This window comes from Nerophis ophidion, linkage group LG05 (assembly GCF_033978795.1).
Source record: "Nerophis ophidion isolate RoL-2023_Sa linkage group LG05, RoL_Noph_v1.0, whole genome shotgun sequence".
NCBI lineage: Eukaryota > Metazoa > Chordata > Actinopteri > Syngnathiformes > Syngnathidae > Nerophis > Nerophis ophidion.
In genome coordinates, this window is record NC_084615.1 from 40,874,582 (window position 1) to 40,894,498 (window position 19,917).

Consider the following 19,917-nt stretch of genomic DNA (forward strand, 5'->3'; position numbering starts at 1 on the left):
TATATATATATATATATATATATATATATATATATATATATATATATATATATATATTTTTTTTTTTTTTTTTTTTTTTTTTTTTTATTCCATTTTGAATAATAAAAATCAATTTAAAATCAAAATCAAACAGAAAGAATCAAATAACCTCTCATCTGTTTGGCGGGACCAACTGCACGATCAATTTCGTGTTCCAGAATCATCCTACTGTTTTTGGAACCTGTGGCAAAAGATCCTTCCTGACAAGAACACCAAACTATGACATGAATATGTTTAATTTATGGGCAATATTTATCCCTACCGGTTAAATTTTTTTACAGTTATCCATTCATCCATCCATCCATCCATTTTTACCGCGGTTGCAGGAGACAATTATGCAATCATTAATTAAGTAATAATTGCAATTAGTGTGTCAGTCCACCTTGTGGCAAAAACATGTCAAGTAGTTGATGGCTGAACTGATCTTCGTTTCTCTTATCTGCCATGTTTTTGTTTTGTGTTTGTGAAGGTTTGACTACCAGGAACTCCTCCACAACTCCACATTTTGCTTGGTGCCACGAGGCCGACGCCTGGGTTCGTTCCGATTTCTGGAGGCGCTGCAGGTGCGTATTTATGTTTGGTGGCGGTACAGAGCAACAATGGAACCATCCTAGCTAACCTCTGGGGTTTTACCAGTTTGGTTACCCAAGACCCAACCTCCTCCATCTGATCACACAACTTTCCTCCAGAATTGGTTATCGTTGTCCGTGTGATGCCAGATGAAACTAAAATTGAGCTGTTTGGCCACAATACACAGCAATATGTTTGGAGGAAAGAAAGGTGAGGCCTTTAATCCCAGGAACACCACCCTACCGTCAAGCATGGTAGTGGTAGTGTCACGCCAAATTTCTTCCACCCTACAAAATCCTTTTCCACCCATTTACTTCCGGGGTCATGATTAATACAGATGTTTTGTTAACGCTATATTATAAAAATATAACGCTATATTATAAAAATATAACGCTATATTATAAAAATATAACGCTATATTATAAAAATATAACGCTATATTATAAAAATACAGACGTTTTGTCAACGCTATATTATAAAAAAAATTGAAAAATAATTTACAAACACAAGCTATGGGATGACGCATTTACGTCCGGGGTCACGTTTCCACTTATGTCATCCCATAGCTTGTGTTTGTAAATTGTTTTTTACATTTTTTATAATATAGCGTTAACAAAACGTCTGTATTTTTATAATATAGCGTTATATTTTTGTAATATAGCGTTAACAAAACGTTTGTATTAATCATGACCCCGGAAGTAAATGGGGAGGAGGAGGTTTTTGTAGGGAGAAGAAATTTGGCGTGACAGCAGTATTATGCTCTGCTTAGCCTCGTCTTGCTGCCAATGGAAATGGTGCTTTAAAGAGAGTAAATGGGACAATGAAAAAGGAGGATTACCTGAAAATTCTTCAGGACAACCTAAAATCATCAGCCCGGAGGTTGGGTCTTGGGCACAGTTGGGTGTTCCAACAGGACAATGACCGCAAACACACGTCAAAAGTGGTAAAGGAATGCCTAAATCAGGCTACAATTAAGATTTTAGAATGGCCTTCTCAAAGTCCTGACTTGAACGTGTGGACAATGCTGAAGAAAAAAGTCCATATCAGAAAAAAAAAATAATTGAACTGAACTGCACCAATTTTGTCAAGAGGAGTGGTCAAAAATTCCACCAGAAGCTTGCCAGAAGCTTGCCAGAAGCTTGTGGATGGCTATCAAAAGCGCCTTATTGCAGTAAAACTTGCCAAGGGACATGTAACCAAATATTAACATTGCTGTATGTATACTTTTGACTCAGCAGATTTGGTCACTTTTACTGTAGACCGTTCATAAAAGAACCAAATTTCATTAATGTTTTTTGTGACCAACAAGTATGTGCTCCCATGACTCTATTACAAAAAATAAGAGTGTTAGAAATTATTGGAAACTGAAGACAGCCATGAAATTATGTTCTTTACAAGTGTATGTAAACTTTTGACCACAACTGTATATCATAACCGTATCTGTCGTAACAGTGTCTAACAAGATACAACAATAGAAAAATATATCTCCAGAAAGATAACTAAAGGAACATGGCAGAAGACCACCACAGTATATACTAATCGACATGTTACGGATTTTTGACTTGTTACAGTTGAGAAGGCGCTCATTAGAATTTTCAAAGATTTTTCAAGCTTCTCTTGGGAATATTACAAAATTTCCAGAAAAACAGCAGCTTTTTGTTCCCTCCTAAATCTTTCTTCATGCAAAATGAACGTGACTTGAGAGGATGAAAGCGCATCTCCCTGGCGGCGCTCCTCTTCAAACATCATCATCGTCGTCCCTCGGGGGGATTCCCAAACTGTGCAAAAGTGTTGATCTTTTTATAGCGCTTTGTCGTTCGCGTCCTCTTTCAGGCTAACAATGGAAATCAAGTCATCCCCGATTCAATCAATCAATCAATCAATGTTTATTTATATAGCCCCAAATCACAAATGTCTCAAAGGACTGCACAAATCATTACGACTACAACATCCTCGGAAGAACCCACAAAAGGGCAAGGAAAACTCACACCCAGTGGGCAGGGAGAATTCACATCCAGTGGGACGCCAGTGACAATGCTGACTATGAGAAACCTTGGAGAGGACCTCAGATGTGGGCAGCCCCCCCCCCCCCTCTAGGGGACCGAAAGCAATGGATGTCGAGCGGGTCTAACATGATACTGTGAAAGTTCAATCCATAGTGGCTCCAAGACAGCAGCGAGAGTCCCGTCCACAGGAAACCATCTCAAGCGGATCAGCAGCGTAGAGATGTCCCCAACCGATACAGGCGAGCGGTCCATCCTGGGTCCCAACGAGCGGTCCATCCTGGGTCTCGACTCTGGACAGCCAGTACTTCATCCATGGTCATCGGACCGGACCCCCTCCACAAGGGAGGGGGGGACATAGGAGAAAGAAAAGAAGCGGCAGATCAACTGGTCTAAAAAGGAGGTCTATTTAAAGGCTAGAGTATACAGATGAGTTTTAAGGTGAGACTTAAATGCTTCTACTGAGGTAGCATCTCGAACTGTTACCGGGAGGGCATTCCAGAGTACTGGAGCCCGAACGGAAAACGCTCTATAGCCCGCAGACTTTTTTTGAGCTCTAGGAATCACTAATAAGCCGGAGTCTTTTGAACGCAGATTTCTTGCCGGGACATACGGTACAATACAATCGGCAAGATAGGCTGGAGCTAGACCGTGTAGTATTTTATACGTAAGTAGTAAAACCTTAAAGTCACATCTTAAGTGCACAGGAAGCCAGTGCAGGTGAGCCAGTACAGGCGTAATATGATCAAACTTTCTTGTTCTTGTCAAAAGTCTAGCAGCCGCATTTTGTACCAACTGTAATCTTTTAATGCTAGACATGGGGAGACCCGAAAATAATACGTTACAGTAATCGAGACGAGACGTAACAAACGCATGGATAATGATCTCGGCGTCTTTAGTGGACAAAATGGAGCGAATTTTAGCGATATTACGGAGATGAAAGAAGGCCGTTTTAGTAACGCTTTTAATGTGTGACTCAAAGGAGAGAGTTGGGTCGAAGATAATACCCAGATTTTTTACAGAGTCACCTTGTTTTATTATTTGGTTGTCAAATGTTAAAGTTGTATTATTAAATAGAGGTCGGTGTCTAGCAGGACAGATAATCAGCATTTCCGTTTTTTTGGCATTAAGTTGCAAAAAGTTAGCGGACATCCATTGTTTAATTTCATTAAGACACGCTTCAAACCAAAGTGATTCTGACGTCAGGCATTTTGTCGCCGTTCCTTGCAGGCGGCGTGCGTTCCTGTCATCCTGAGCAACGGTTGGGAGCTTCCATTTTCCGAGGTCATCGACTGGAAGAAAGCTGCCATCGTGGGTGATGAGAGGCTGCTGCTGCAGGTGAGATGACAATAAGATCAGTGTGTCATGATCTGTTGCCCGGGTCATAGTTTGTTAAGTCTGATATTTCCTTAGTTGTTGGTTAATTCTGTTTCAGCACCCTTGTTTGCGTTCTTAGTTGCCATGGGTGCTGGTTTTTGTCACCTACCTCTGATTTGTGGTCAGGACGCTCACCTGCTCCTGGTCACTAATCAGAGAGCTTTTTATTCTTGCCTGGCGCCATGCTCTGCCGGACAGTCTTGTTCGCAACATGCGGAATTTATCTTGGGTATTTATTTTATTAAGAGATCAGAATTATCAATCAATCAAAGTTTATTGGTATAGCCCTTCATCACAGGTGTCTCAAAAGGCTGCACAAACCACAACAACATCCTCGGCTGGGATCCAACATCATGGCAAGAAAAAAAACTCAACCCAATGGAATACAAAGAGAAACCTTGGAAGGGACTGCAGATTAAGTTAAAGTTAAAGTTAAAGTACCAATGATTATCACACACACACTAGGTGTGGTGAAATGTGTCCTCTGCATTTGAACCATCCCCCTGTTCACCCCCTGGAAGGTGAGGGGAGCAGTGGGCAGCAGCGGTGGCCCGGGAATAATTTTTTGTGATTCAACCCCCAATTCCAACCCTTTTTGCCGAGTGCCAGGCAGGGAGTTAATGGGTACCATTTTTATAGTCTTTAGTATGACTCAACCGGGGTTTAAACTCACAACCTACCAATCTCAGAGCAGACACTCCAACCAATCGGCTACTGATTAGGTGTGGGACGTCGAGTGGATCTAGTTGATAATGTGAGAGTTCAGTCCATTGTGGGGCCAGCAGGGAATCATCTTAAATGGAGACAAGTCAGCAGCGCAGAAACGTACCCAACTGATGCACAGATGAGTGGTCCAACCCGTGTCCCGACTTTGAACAGCTAGCGGTTCATCTGTGGTCAGCTAATAACCGCTCCACGCAGGAGCAGGAGAGAGGGGCAGACCAGAAAAGAGATGGCAGATCAATTGGTATAAAATTGGAGTCTATTTAGAGGCTAGAGTATACAAATGAGTTTTAAGATGGGACTTAAATGCTTCTACTGAGGTAGCATCTCTAACTGTTACTTACTGGGAGGGCATTCTAGAGTACAGAGCCCGAATTACTAGTTTCTTGCTCTGTCTTTGGTTAGTTATTGCTAAGCTTTGGCGTAGCTTCCCATGCCATCCACACGTTTTCCTATTTTTCTTATCATTTGCCTTGTCATTTGGATGAATCAACCTTCTTACCTGCACGGTGCTTCGGGACGTCCTTCTGCATCTTGGGGAAACTACCACCTCAAAATCATGCTACCCCGACGTGACACAGTGAAAACATCCAGAACAGAAATTAAGACATGCCTGATATTCTTTGAAAGCAATGGGGTGCTTGCTGTGTCAGTAACCAAGTGGAAAGTACATCAGATAAAGATAACATGTAACCTTTCACTCGAGCTACCTCAAGCATCCACGGTCATAGATTATAGTTAAAATAATATCCAGGGTGATGTGTTCACAATCAATAGTGTTCTTGCATTGGCATATTGTGTAGAACAAGTGACATTATTAGTCTTAACATGTTTGTTTTGACTGGTCGAAAGGTAAGTAGAAGCTTACTGATTTAAACTTCAGCTGCATTGCTATCTATTCTATCTCAATAGTGATCTTGGTCCGACAGGAAAAATAATTTTAGTTGAGAAGTGGTCTCCGAGAGCTGACAATAAATATCAGGCATTCCCAACTTTGAACCAAGTGAACTTAAGAATCAGGATGTCTGTAAAATCAATAGAGTTCGTGTTCACACATGGAACAGAATCACTTGAGAGTTTCAAGATGGCTGGTTAAAAATTTAGACCAGAGAGATAAGACACCAACACATTTAGGAATGGGTACAGAGTTAATACAAACTACAGACCTGTTTCTCTACTTTCACCATTTTCTAAAATCATTGAAAAACTGTACAATAACAGATTAGACAAATTCATAAATAAAAACAAAACACTCAGAGACAAGAGCCCACATCTCAACTTCAATGGCATTAGTCGAAATAACGGGAGGGATCACAAATGTAATAAATAGTAAAAAAAAATGTGCTGCTGCAGTGTTTATGGATTCAACAAAAACCTTTGGCACAGTTAATCATAACATTTTAATAAACACATTAGAACGATATGGAATGAGAGGGTTGGTATTGAACTGGATAAGAATTTACTTAACCAACAGGAAGTAATACGTGAAGAAAGGCGAACACACTTCCACAGAGCTAAAAATATCTTAACTTGTGGTATACCTCAGGGATCAATACTCGGACCAAAATTGATCAATCTCTATATAAATGACATTTGTAAAGTTACAAAGGACTTGAAGTTAGTATTATTTGCAGATCACACAACAGCATTTTGTTCAGGAGAGAACACACAGAAGAAACAGAAGAAATTAACAAAGTAAAAAATATGTAAAAAGTAAAAACATGGTTTAACAAACTTTGAATCCCAGCAAGACTAAAATAATGCTATTTGGTAACAGTAGAACAGAAAGTCAAACACTAATGCAAATAGACAGAGTAACTATTGAAAGTGTAAAAGAAAACACATTTTTGGGTGTAATAATAGATCATACAACTAATTGGAAATGTCATATAAAAAAATATACAACCTAAAGTTGTATATTTGGAGGTCCTCTCCAAGGTTTCTCATAGTCAGCATTGTCACTGGCATCCCACTGGATGTGAATTCTCCCTGCCCACTGGGTGTGAGTTTTCCTTGCCCTTTTGTGGGTTCTTCCGAGGATGTTGTAGTCGTAATGATTTGTGCAGTCCTTTGAGACATTTGTGATTTGGGGCTATATAAATAAACATTGATTGATTGATTGAAAGTAGCAAGAAACACATCAATAATGAATAAACCAAAACATATTCTGGACCAAAAATCCCTTCACATTCTCTACTGCTCGCTAGTGTTACCATATCTGAGTTATTGTGCAGAAATATGGGGAAACAACTATAAATGTGCGCTTCATTCGCTAACGTGTTACAAAAAAGATAATGTTGGATATAGAGAACATACTAACCCTTTAGTTATTATATCCCAATTATTGAAATTCAACAGTTTGGTGCGTTTGCAAACAACTACAATTATGCACAAAGCAAACTATAACCTGCTACCCAAGAATGTACAACAATTCTTCTCAACAAAAGAGGAGAAATATAACCTTAGAAGAAAATCTAATTTAAAACATCTGTATGCACACAACACTTAAAACTTTTAGTATATCAGTATGCGGAATTAAATTATGGAACAGATTAACCAAATAAATCAAACATAGCACCAATATGATTCAGTTTAACAGACTGTTCAAACTACAAGTGTTCACAAAGTACACAGAACAAGAATTAAGATGAACATCTTAAACCTTTTTTTTTCCTTTTTTTATTGAGACAAAGTTTATGTATGTATTTAATATTTTTATGTTTACTATGGTACATTATTTATTTATTATTTTTCTGTTCACTGTTCAGTTACAGAGAACAATGAAATTAGATAAAATTGTTATGTATGAAAACGGGTAGGATTAAATAAGCTCTGCTTCTTCCTACTCCTTTTCAGAGGTGCTGTAATGAAACGACTGGAACTGTGTGATGCATTACATTGTATCGTATGCATGTTCGAAGTGAACTGAAACTGAAATGAACTCATACTTGCCAACCCTACCGGATTTTCCGGGAGACTACGGAAATTCAGCGCCTCTCCCGAAAACCTCCCGGGACAAATTTTCTCCCGAAAATCTCCCGAAATTCAGGCGGAGCTGGAGGCCACGCACCCTCCAGCTCCATGAGAACCTGACTCAGCAATGTTGTGACCCTCTTAAACAGGACAATACTGCCATCTACTGTACATAGAATAGAATTGAATGTAAATATATACTACATATATTCTACATTTAAGTGCAGTCAAGGAACATGCATTAGGGAGTCTGTTCTGAAGAGACGTAACTTCATCACCTCGCCTGGTTATTGACTCCAACCCAATATATTACACCGTCGACGAGCAAAATAAAGAAATACGCTTGCAAGTTCCAAAACGAGTGGAAACAAGGATTTCAGTTTATCCAGGAGAGTTCGAAGGGGAAGGGGTATGTTGCCTGTAAATTTTGTAGAACAGACTTCTTCATTGAACACGGCGGCCGAACGGATATACTCAGCCATGAACGGTCAGCGAAGCACAAAGCTTTCGCAGCGCAGCATCGTTCACAACCCAGTATTATGGGCCACCTCGCAAAATGGAGACCCGATGGTGTAACTTATGCTGGGACAAAGATGGCTATGCTGATAGCTGGAAGCAACATCCCGTTCTCTATTGCGGATGTGTGCAACGAATCCGTGATATATGTTCCCGGATTCGGAGATCGCTCGCCAATACGCGGAGTGTTGGACGTAATTAAAGAAAGTTGGGAGAAGGGTCCAAGCTCCAGTTAAAATTAAGTGCAATATGTTATGGATATGCAAGCAAAATTCCACACGGTGGGGCACTTGTCACGTAAGAATTTGCTCTGTGCTCAGGAACGGCAACAACGCACGTATAACAAGGGGATCCAGCTAAGAAAAAGTGCTTTTGTTACTCCTAACATCCAGCTCGAAATTACTCCGAAAGTGTCACCGACGTCCTACTGGGGTGAGTTTTCCTTGCCCTTATGTGGGCTCTACAGAGGATGTCGTTGTGGGGTTTGTGCAGCCCTTTGAGACACTGGTGATTTAGGGCTATATAAATAAACATAGATCGTTTGATTGATTGATATATATATGTATGTAAATATATATATATATACACATATATACATATATATATATATATATATATATATATATATGTATATATATATATACATATATATATATATGTATATATATATATATATATATATATATATATATATATATATATATATATATATATATATATATATATATATATATATATATATATATATATATATATATATATATATACGCGATCCTGTTCTGTCTCCCTTAAACGTTTGTCTGATCTTGAATGGGATTGTCCTGAAAATTTACATTTTCCTGAAAGAACTCTCCTGATGGAATAAAGTACTATTAACGTTTGTCTGATCTTGAACGGGGCTTCACGGTGGGAGAGGGGTTAGTGCGTCTGCCTCACAATTCGAAGTTCCTGCAGTCCTGGGTTCAATCCCAGGCTCGGGATCTTTCTGTGTGGAGTTTGCATGTTCTCCCCGTGAATGCGTGGGTTCCCTCCGGGTACTCCGGCTTCCTCCCACTTCCAAAGACATGCACTTGGGGATCGGTTGATTGGCAACACTAAATTGGCCATTGTGTTTGAATGTGAGTGTGAATGTTGTCTGTCTATCTGTGTTGGCCCTGCGATGAGGTGGCGACTTGTCCAGGGTGTACCCTGCCTTCCGCCCGATTGTAGCTGAGATAGGCGCCAGCGCCCCCCGCGACCCCAAAAGGGAATAAGCGGTAGAACATGGAAATGGATGTATATACAGAGAGAAAGAGAGGGAGAGAGAGTGCATATATATAATAAATCATTGAACACTACTGCCCCCTGGTGTCCGTTTGCAGTCACCCCCTTAGTTAAACCACAACAGTAAGTTCCCGCCAAATTATATATAAGGACCTAACGGCATGGTTTTTTCTTTTGATCGTCCCCCATTGACTTTAGCTCCACCCCCAGTGACATTTTTTTCTTTTTTCTTCTTCCTCCTTTGCCCTTCTCACAATGGTTTGTTCTTTTCATTCCACCCGGGATAATTTTTCTAACCCTCATCAATCTTGAAAAAGGCTAGCCCCCGAGCTAGTACCAGCCCCTCAGCTATCCCCCAAGCTAGCACCAGCCCTTCGGCTAGCACCCGAGCTAGCACTCGAGCTAGCGCCAGTCCCCAGGTTAGCACCCGAGCTAGCGCCAGTTCCCAGGCTGACCCCCTCGTCTCCACCAGCTCCGAGGCTGCCCCCGACCTATGCGTCTCCACCATCTCCCAGGCTGGCCCCGACTTTTACTCCTCCACCAGCTCCCAGGCTGGATCAGACCTCCGCCCCTCGGCCTGCCGAGCCGACAGCAGAGACAAAACTATTATGTTATTTAATTTACCGTATTTCCTTGAATTGCCGCCGGGGCGCTAATTAATTTAAAACCTCTTCTCACTCCGGCGTTTACCAAAGGCATGCGGTAAAGGCAAGCATGTGCTAATTATTTTAAAACCTCTTTTCACTTTGGCGCTTACCAAAGGCATGCGGTAAATTTAGGCCTGCACTTATAAATTGGAGTGTGATGTAATGATACCATCATGAAAAGCACATTTAATTAAAAAAAACTTTATTATGGTCTGACCTTTACTTATAAACGAAGTCCATGGGCAGCTCCTTCTCATCAAAAGCATCTATAACTTTTTTATAGAAGTCTTCCTTATCTTTCTTCAGTTTTTAAAGTCTCTCTGTCTCGGGGAGATCTTCCTTTATTACCTCCTGCTTCGATTGAAAGTCCAGTTTAGAAAACTTTTTATTTTAGATATGTAGTCTTCCATGTTAAAATTGCAAGCGAGAGGAAAAATTAAACGATCGGTGCTCACTCTTGCTGCTTGTTGTCACTTCTTCTGCAGCCGAGTGGACGCAAGAAGGATCACTAGCGCCCTCTAACACCAGGAGGCGGGAGTCATTTAAAGGGGAACATTATCACAATTTCAGAAGGGTTAAAACCAATAAAAATCAGTTCCCAGTGGCTTATTTTGATTTTTGAAGTTTTTTTCAAAATTTTACCCATCCCGGAATATCCCTAAAAAAAGCTTTTAAGTGGGTGATTTTCACTATCTGTGAAGCCATCGTCCATTTTTCTGTGACGTCATCCAGTGATGCCAATACGGATAGCACAGCTAGATATAGCGGCATTAGCTCGGATTCAGACTTGGATTTCAGCGGCTTAAACGATTCAACAGATTACGCATGTATTGAAATGGATGGTTGGAGTATGGAGGCAGATAGCGAAAACGAAATTGAAGCAGAAACAGAAGCTATTGAGCGAATAGCTATTGACGCTATTCGGCCATGTTTGCCTTAGCATCGCCGGTAAAATGTGCGGACCATCGATCGGAATTTTCGCATCTTGTGACACTGGATCAACTTAAATCCATCGATTGGTAAGTGTTTGTTTGGCATTAAATGTGGGTGGAGGGAAACGCTGGATGTAAATATAGTTTCAAATGTACATACAGCTAGCCTAAATAGCATGTTAGCATTGATTAGCTGGCAGTCATGCCGCGACCAAATATGTCTGATTAGCACATAAGTCAACAACATCAACAAAACTCACCTTTATGATTTCTTTGACTTTATCGTTGAAAATGCATCTGCTTTGAGTGTCGCAGGATATCCACACAATCTTGCCATGTAGTAGCATAGCTTTCTGTCACTACCAGAACAGGACTCTGAACACAGATGCAGGATTTAAATACAATATATTTATTTGATCAAGGGAAGGGGTCCAAAACGGGAGAAACAAAACAGGCTATAAAAACACAACTGACCTGAGCTCTAAACTAACAAAAATATCAATAACTCAAAACGCTCCGTCTACGGAGGGAAAAAGGGGCTATGAACAAAACACTACTAAGTATAACAAAAGCCACTCTAAAGGAGGCGATACTAGGAAGATAATCTTACCTTGTAGGAAAATGCTAATTATTTTGCGAAACGAGTTTGACCTGGCGGAAATTCTAGACGTGCGCTAATAAAAAAAAAATGTTGCGAAACGAGTTTGACCCGGCATTAATGCTGAGCCGGCGGTAATGCTAAGCATGCGCTAATTATTTTGCGAAATGAGTGTGACCCGGCAGTAATTCTAGGCAGGCGCATACTATATACCCGGCGGCAATTCAAGGAAATAATGTAATTGTACTCTTACACTGTGTTCACCAAGTAACCACTACTTATAAAAATGTTAGCTAACGGTAAAACCGCGAAAAATGGTCTGCCATTCAAAAGATGATTTTAACTACAGCCCCCAAACAAAAACATTCATAACGAGCAATATGTTTAAAAAACAAAAACAAAGAAACACTTACTTTTGATACTTTTCGGCATCCTGTACAGTGATGTCAATCGCAGACTGGTAAATTTCGAATCATGGCGCGTCTGGCCTGCGGAGTCCACCCCTAAATAGGCCCTCACCGTTCATTTGGATTGTTGATTCGAGAGTCCCAGCCACAAATGGTCCACATTCGCTGAGCGGGCGGGACTTCTATACGGATCTGGGGATTTGAGAGCGGATCTGAACTGCACTATGAACTGCTACGTCGGTATGATTGAGTTTTATCCAGTGTGATTCTGAGGTTTCACAAGAACAACAATTTCTTAAGTAACTTCTCTATTTGCGTCTCAAACCACTGGGTGGACATCCCACAGGCCCAAGACCAGAATGTCCAGAGTTCTTGGAAGTAAAGTGACACTTGATCCCAAAGTTATTGTTCTTCAAAACATTGACTGGGAGAGGAAAAGGAACATGTTGGCTTTTGAAGGAAATTTTATTTATCAGTCTGTAGACAGCTGTGACGCTTGCCGTCGAATCGGAGCCAGGAAGTGTTGTCGCGGATTAAAACGGCTTATTCCGCAATTGGATTACCTTCTGTTGCATTTAATTAGCACCGCGGGCATAGTTTTCTGATATATACCAACATTCTGTCATTCCCACATGACCCCCATGACCTGTAATTAGATGCACAACGACATTGCTTTGAGTCATTAAAGCTACTTATTATTTAGTCAGGTGTTTTAAAAACGTGTCAGTGGTCACACAATACTGTATTAGAAGTGCGTTGTCCAAAATCTCACCTTGATGCCTTAAAGGCCTACTGAAATGAGATTTTCTTATTTAAACGGGGATAGCAGGTCCATTCTATGTGTCATACTTGATAATTTCGCGATATTGTCATATTTTTGCTGAGACGATTTAGTAGAGAACATCGACGATAAAGTTTGCAACTTTGGATCGCTAATAAAAAAGCCTTGCCTTTCCCGGAAGTCGCACACAATGACACGGGTGACGTCACATTTTTTATAATGGGAGCCTCCAGCAAAAAGAGCTTTTCGGACCGAAAAAACAACAATTTCCCCATTAATTTGAGCGAGGATGAAAGATTCGTGGCTGAGGATATTGATAGCTAAGGACTAGAAAAAAAAAAGTAAAAAAAAAAAAAGGCGATTGCATTGTGAGTGATTCAGTTGTTTTTAGACACATTTACTAGGATAATTCTGGGAACTCCCTTATCTTTCTATTGTGTTGCTAGTGTTTTAGTGAGTTAAAATAGTACCTGATAGTCGGAGGGGGTGTGTCCACGGGTGTCTTGATGCCAGTCTCTGAGGGAATTAGTCACGGCAGCAGCAGCACGACAGAAGCTTCGCTGATCTCCGGTAAGAGGCGACTTTTTCCACAATTTTCTCACCGAAACCTGCCGGTTGACATGTGGTCGGGAACCATGTTCGCTTGACCACTCTGATCCATAGTAAAGCTTCACCTCCGGGAATTTTAAACAAGGAAACACCATGTGTTTGTGTGGCTAAAAGCTAAAGCTTCCCACCTCCATCTTTCTACTTAGACTTCTCCATTGTTAATTGAAAAAATTGCAAAAGATTCAGCAAGACAGATGTCCAAAATACTGTGTAATTGCGCGATGAAAATAGACGATTTTTAGCCGATAGTGGTGCTGTGCTAAAATGTCCCCTGCAACTCGAGACGTCAGGCGCACGTATGAGGGGCTGATAGGGACATTATTCAGAATTACCTCTTACATACACTACTGAAATGATCTCACATAAACCACTGAAATGTTTTTCTCTCACACACACCACTGAAACACTCTTATACACACTACTGAAACACTCTTATACACACTACTGAAATGCTCTCACATAAACAACTGAAATGTTTTTCTCTCACACACAATACGGAAACACTCTTATACACACTACTGAAATGCTCTTACATACACAACTGAAATGCTCTCACATACACTACTGAAATGCTCTCACATACACTACTGAAATGCTCTCACATACACTACTGAAATGCTCTTACATACACTACTGAAATGCTCTCACATAAACAACTAAAATGCTCTTACATAAACAACTAAAATGCTCTCACATGAACAAGTAAAATGCTCTCACATAAACAAGTAAAAGGCTCTCACATAAACAAGTAAAATGCTCTCACATAAACAAGTAAAATGCTCTCACATAAACAACTAAAATGCTCTCACATAAACAAGTAAAATCCTCTCACATAAACAACGAAAATGCTGTCACATAAACAAGTAAAATGCTCTCACATAAAGAACAAAATGCTCTCACATAAACAAGTACAATGCTCTCACATAAACAACTAAAATGTTTTACTCTCACGCACACACACACCACTTGCGTGTGAGAGACAACAATTTTAGTAGTATGTGTGCAAAGATTTCAGTTATATGTATAAGAGCATCTTACTAACTTACAAGTTAGCTGTGGACAAAATGTCTGCCGAACTGCCAACAAGTAGCTTCACAGAGGCACCACCCACAGCATTATCAAGCGCAACCTTCTACCTCAGGGACATCGGGTCAAGAGGAGGAAAAGGTAATTAGACATTATTTATTTCTAAATGATTGTTGAATCCCACGGAATGTAAGACAACATAGCATTGTAGCCATTAAGCAGTTAGCCTTGTGTGCCTCCACTACAAACAAGTTAGCAACTAATGTTTCTGCGGCTCCTAAGAGTCTCACATTTATTGCAAACTTGCAGTTTGTCTCGGAGGAAACAAAAAAAGTACACTGTCAAATCAGCTAATAATGTTTGCAGAGTTGTTGCTATGGTAACATGTCGAAATGTGAGTCACGTCGTGGTATATCAGTAGCTGATCGAATAGTAATAATAATAGATTACATTTATTTAGCGCTTTTCTTTGGACTAGATAAGGGGTCCCCGAACTACGGCCTGCGGGCCGGTTACGGCCCGCCAACGTCCAACATCCGGCCCGCTGAAATTATTATTTTTTTAGATAATTATTTTGAATCTGTCTTTTCTAATCCATTTTTTTATGTCCCCTAGCCGATCGAGCAAATCATATTGTCTAAAAATGCATTTTCCCGTATTACTTATATTTTCTTTGCTGTTTTCATGTGATTTGATTGTTACATTCTTATTTCAGAGTCACCACGCATGACCATTTCAACAAGGACGGAATACACAACCTCTGGATTCATGGAACTTCTCTGCACACAAATATATTGTTGGGAATATTCAATAAATTTTACATAAATACATTTTACATCTTTTTTTTTTTCTCAAAAAAGTTTTCTTGTGACTTATTATTCATATACTTTTCAATGTTTCTTGTAGGCAGACAGTAGACATCGTTCGTCTAAAATTATAGTTTAAGTTAATGTGTTAATATTTACACTTAGCCCCTAACATAATAATCATTAGACAAAAAATTGTGTAGCACAAACATTTAGGACAAGTTTAGGGAGATTTTGACAGTGTGTGTGGGTGGCTGGATGACATCACTCGTCAGAACATGTATTTTAAAATAACTTAAAAACCTCAATGGTAGAAACAAGTATTTACAGCACAAACATATTGCAGTGTTATTTTGATATTTGCAACAATAAAGTGGGCAACTTCATATAGGTCTGTGTAACAGGTTCTTTTTTATTAATTTTTTCCAAAATATTTAAACAAAACCTTAATTCGCAGAATACACTGCACAAGTGAAGACAACATTTTAACAAACCATATAATTCCCATGTTGTTCACTGAATAAAGTGCAGAATCTAAGTGAAAATGTCTATTCCACAATTGCCATCATTTTCAAGTGGGTTCACTTGTTGAAAAATGTTCATTATCGTCTCACTAATGTTTAAATCTATGTTTGGAATTACAATATTATTTGTCTGGAGTTCAGGTAGTGGACCTTCTTCATCAATGCCAAAGTAGTTGTCAGCATCAAAATGCTGCTTATAGCTGGATGGATTCCTGCATTATTAATGACACCTGAATGCCACATCTGAAATGGTGTCTGCCTCCTTCCGTTGAGATGCAGAGAAGTTGTTTGGAAGCCAACTTCCATGAATCCAGAGGTTGTGTATTCCGTCCTTGTTGAAATGGTCATGCGTGGTGACTCTGAAATAAGAATGTAACAATAAGATCACATGAAAACAGCTAAGAAAATATAAGTCATACGGGAAAATGCATTTTTAGGCAATATAATTTGCTCGATCGGCTAGGGGACATCAAAAAATGGATTAGAAAAGACAGATTTAAAATAATAATACAAAAAATAATAATTTCAGCGGGCCGGATTTTGGACATTGGCCATAGTTTAGGGACCCCTTATCTAGTCCACAGAAAAGCGCTAAATAAATGTAATCTATTATTATTACTATTCGATCAGCTACTGATATACCACGACGTGACTCACATTTCGACATGTTACCATAGCAACAACTCTGCAAACATTATTAGCTGATTTGACAGTGTAATTTTTTTTTTTCCTCCGAGACAAACTGCAAGTTTGCAATAGATGTGAGACTCTTAGGAGCCGCAGAAACATTAGTTGCTAACTTGTTTGTAGTGGAGGCACACAAGGCTAACTGCTTAATGGCTACAATGCTATGTTGTCTTACATTCCGTGGGATTCAACAATCATTTAGAAATAAATAATGTCTAATTACCTTTTCCTCCTCTTGACCCGATGTCCCTGAGGTAGAACGTTGCGCTTGATAATGCTGCGGGTGGTGCCTCTGTGAAGCTACTTGTTGGCAGTTCGGCAGACATTTTGTCCAGACAACTTGGCTTAAAAAAAAAAAAAAAACTGAAAAGGGGCGGGCATTATTGGTGACCGGAACCGGAATGCAGTGTCACTCATACACACTAGTGAAATCCTCTCACACACACTGCTGTAATGCTCTTACATACACTACTGAATTGCTCTCACATAAACAACTAAAATGCTCTTACATACACTACTGAAATGCTCTCACATAAACTAAAATGCTCTTACATACACTACTGAAATGCTCTTACATACACTACTGAAATGTTCTCACATAAACAACTAAAATGCTCTCACATAAACAACTAAAATGCTTTTATATACACTACTGAAATGCTCTTACATACACTACTGAAATGCTTACATACACTACTGAATTGCTCTCACATGAACAACTAAAATGCTCTTACATACACTACTGAAATGCTCTCACATAGACAAAATTAAAAAATAATAACATAATTTCACACATAGATGTTAACATTAATGAAACGACAATGAACATTATTCAACAAGTGAACCCACTTGAAAATGATGGCAACTATGGGATAGAGAAGACATTTTCACTTTAATTCTGCACATTATGCAGTGAACAACATGGGAATTATATGGTTTGTTAAAATGTTATCTTCACTTGTGCAGTGTATTCTGCGAATTAAGGTTTTGTTTGAACATTTTGTAAAAAAGAACCTGTTACACAAACCTGTATGAGGTTGCCCACTTTATTATTGCAAATATCAAAATAACACTGCAATATGTTTTTGCTATGAACATTTGTTTCTAACATTGAGGTTTTTAAGTTATTTTAAAATACATGTTCCGACTAGTGATGGCATCCAGCCAACCACCGCCACACACACACTTTGTCAAAATCTCCCTAATCTTGTCCCAAACGTTTGTGCTACACATTTTTTTATGTTATGATTATTGTATTTAGGTTAGGAGCTGGGCTTCACGGTGCAGAGGGGTTAGTGCGTCCGCCTCACAATACGAAGGTCCTGAGTAGTCTGGGGTTCAATCCCGGGCTCGTGATCTTTCTGTGTGAAGTTTGCATGTCCTCCCCGTGAATGAGTGGGTTCCCTACGGGTACTCCGGCTTCCTCCCACCTCCAAAGACATGCACCTGGGGATAGGTTGATTGGCAACACTAAATTGGCCCTAGTATGTGAATGTGAATGTTGTCTGTCTATCTGTGTTGGCTTTGCGATGAGATGGGGACTTGTCCAGGGTGTACACCGCCTTCTGCCCGATTGTGGCTGAGATAGGCACCCCCCGCGACCCCAAAAGGAATAAGCGGTAGAAATGGATGGATGTTAGGGGCTAGGTGTAAATATTAACACATTAACTTAAACTATAATTTTAGACAAACGATGTCTACTGTCTGACTACAATAAACATTGAAAAGTATATGAATAATAAGTCACAAGGAAACTTTTTTGAGCAAAAAAAAAAGATGTAAAATGTATTTATGTAAAATGTATTGAATATTCCCAACAATATATTTGTGTGCAGAGAAGTTCCATGAATCCAGAGGTTGTGTATTCCGTCCTTGTTGAAATGGTCATGCGTGGTGACTCTGAAATAAGAATGTAACAATCAAATCACATGAAAACAGCTAAGAAAACATAAGTCATACGGGAAAATGCATTTTTAGACAATATGATTTGCTCGATCGGCTAGGGGACATAAAAAATGGATTAGAAAAGACAGATTCAAAATAATTATCTAAAAAAATAATAATTTCAGCGGGCCGGATGTTGGACGTTGCCGGGCCGTAACCGGCCCGTGGGCCGTAGTTTGGGGACCCCTTATCTAGTCCACAGAGACAAACTGCAAGTTTGCAGTAGATGTGAGACTCTTAGGAGCCGCAGAAACATTAGTTGCTAACTTGTTTGTAGTGGAGGCACACAAGGCTAACTGCTTAATGGCTACAATGCTATGTTGCCTTACATTCCGTGGAATTCAACAATCATTTAGAAATAAATAATGTCTGATTACCTTTTCCTCCTCTTGACCCGATGTCCATGTGGTAGGAGATGCGCTCGATAATGCTGCGGGTGATGCCTCAGCTGTGAGGCTACTTGTTGGTAGTTCGGCAGACATTTTTTTCACAAACAACTCGGCTTTAAAAAAAAAAATTAAAAAAAAAAATGAAAAGGGGCGGGCACTATAGGTGACCGGAACCGGAATGCAGTGTCGCTCATACACTCTAGTGAAATCCTCTCACATACACTGGTAAGATGCTTTCACACACACTAGTAAGATGCTCTTATACATATAACTGAAATCCTTGCACACATACTACTAAAATTGTTGTCTCTCACACGCAAGTGGTGTGTGTGTGCGTGAGAGTAAAACATTTTAGTTGTTTATGTGAGAGCATTTTAGTTGTTTATGTGAGCGCATTGTACTTGTTTATTTAAGAGCATTTTAGTTGTTTATGTGAGAGCATTTTACTTGTTTATGTGAGAGCATTTTACTTGTTTATGTGAGAGCATTTTACTTGTTTATGTGAGAGCATTTTACTTGTTTATGTGAGAGCATTTTACTTGTTTATGTGAGAGCATTTTACTTGTTTATGTGAGAGCATTTTACTTGTTTATGTAAGAGCATTTTAGTTGTTTATGTGAGAGCATTTTAGTTGTTTATGTAAGAGCATTTCAGTAGTGTATGTGAGAGCATTTCAGTAGCGTATGTAAGAGCATTTCAGTAGTGTGTATAAGAGTGTTTCAGTGGTGTGTGTGAGAAAAAAACATTTCAGTTGTTTATGTGAAAACATTTCAGTAGTGTATGTAGGAACATTTCAGTAGTGTGTATAAGAGTGTTTCAGTATTGTGTGTGAGAGAAAAACATTTCAGTTGTTTATGTGAGAGCATTTCAGTAGTGTGTATAAGAGTGTTTCAGTAGTGTGTATAAGAGTGTTTCAGTGGTGTGTGTGAGAGAAAAACATTTCAGTTGTTCATGTGAGAGCATTTCATTAGTGTATGTAAGAGGTAATTCTGAATAATGTCCCTAACGGCCCCTCATACGCACGCGTCATCATACGCATCATCATTCCGCAACGTTTTCAACAAGAAACTCCGCGGGAAATTTAAAATTGTAATTTAGTAAAC

General features: G+C 39.5%; 1 protein-coding gene across 3 annotated transcripts in view; it reads left to right on the top strand.

Moving 5' to 3' along the window:
- LOC133553098 (exostosin-1) overlaps window positions 1–19,917 on the top strand; it is a 368,373-nt gene that overhangs the window by 244,702 nt on the left and 103,754 nt on the right. For all 3 annotated transcript variants that reach the window (XM_061900941.1, XM_061900939.1, XM_061900940.1), the window contains 2 exons: window positions 509–602; window positions 3,843–3,950. In XM_061900941.1, coding sequence (XP_061756925.1) covers window positions 509–602; window positions 3,843–3,950 — 202 coding nt within the window. The remainder of the gene's footprint in view (window positions 1–508; window positions 603–3,842; window positions 3,951–19,917) is intronic.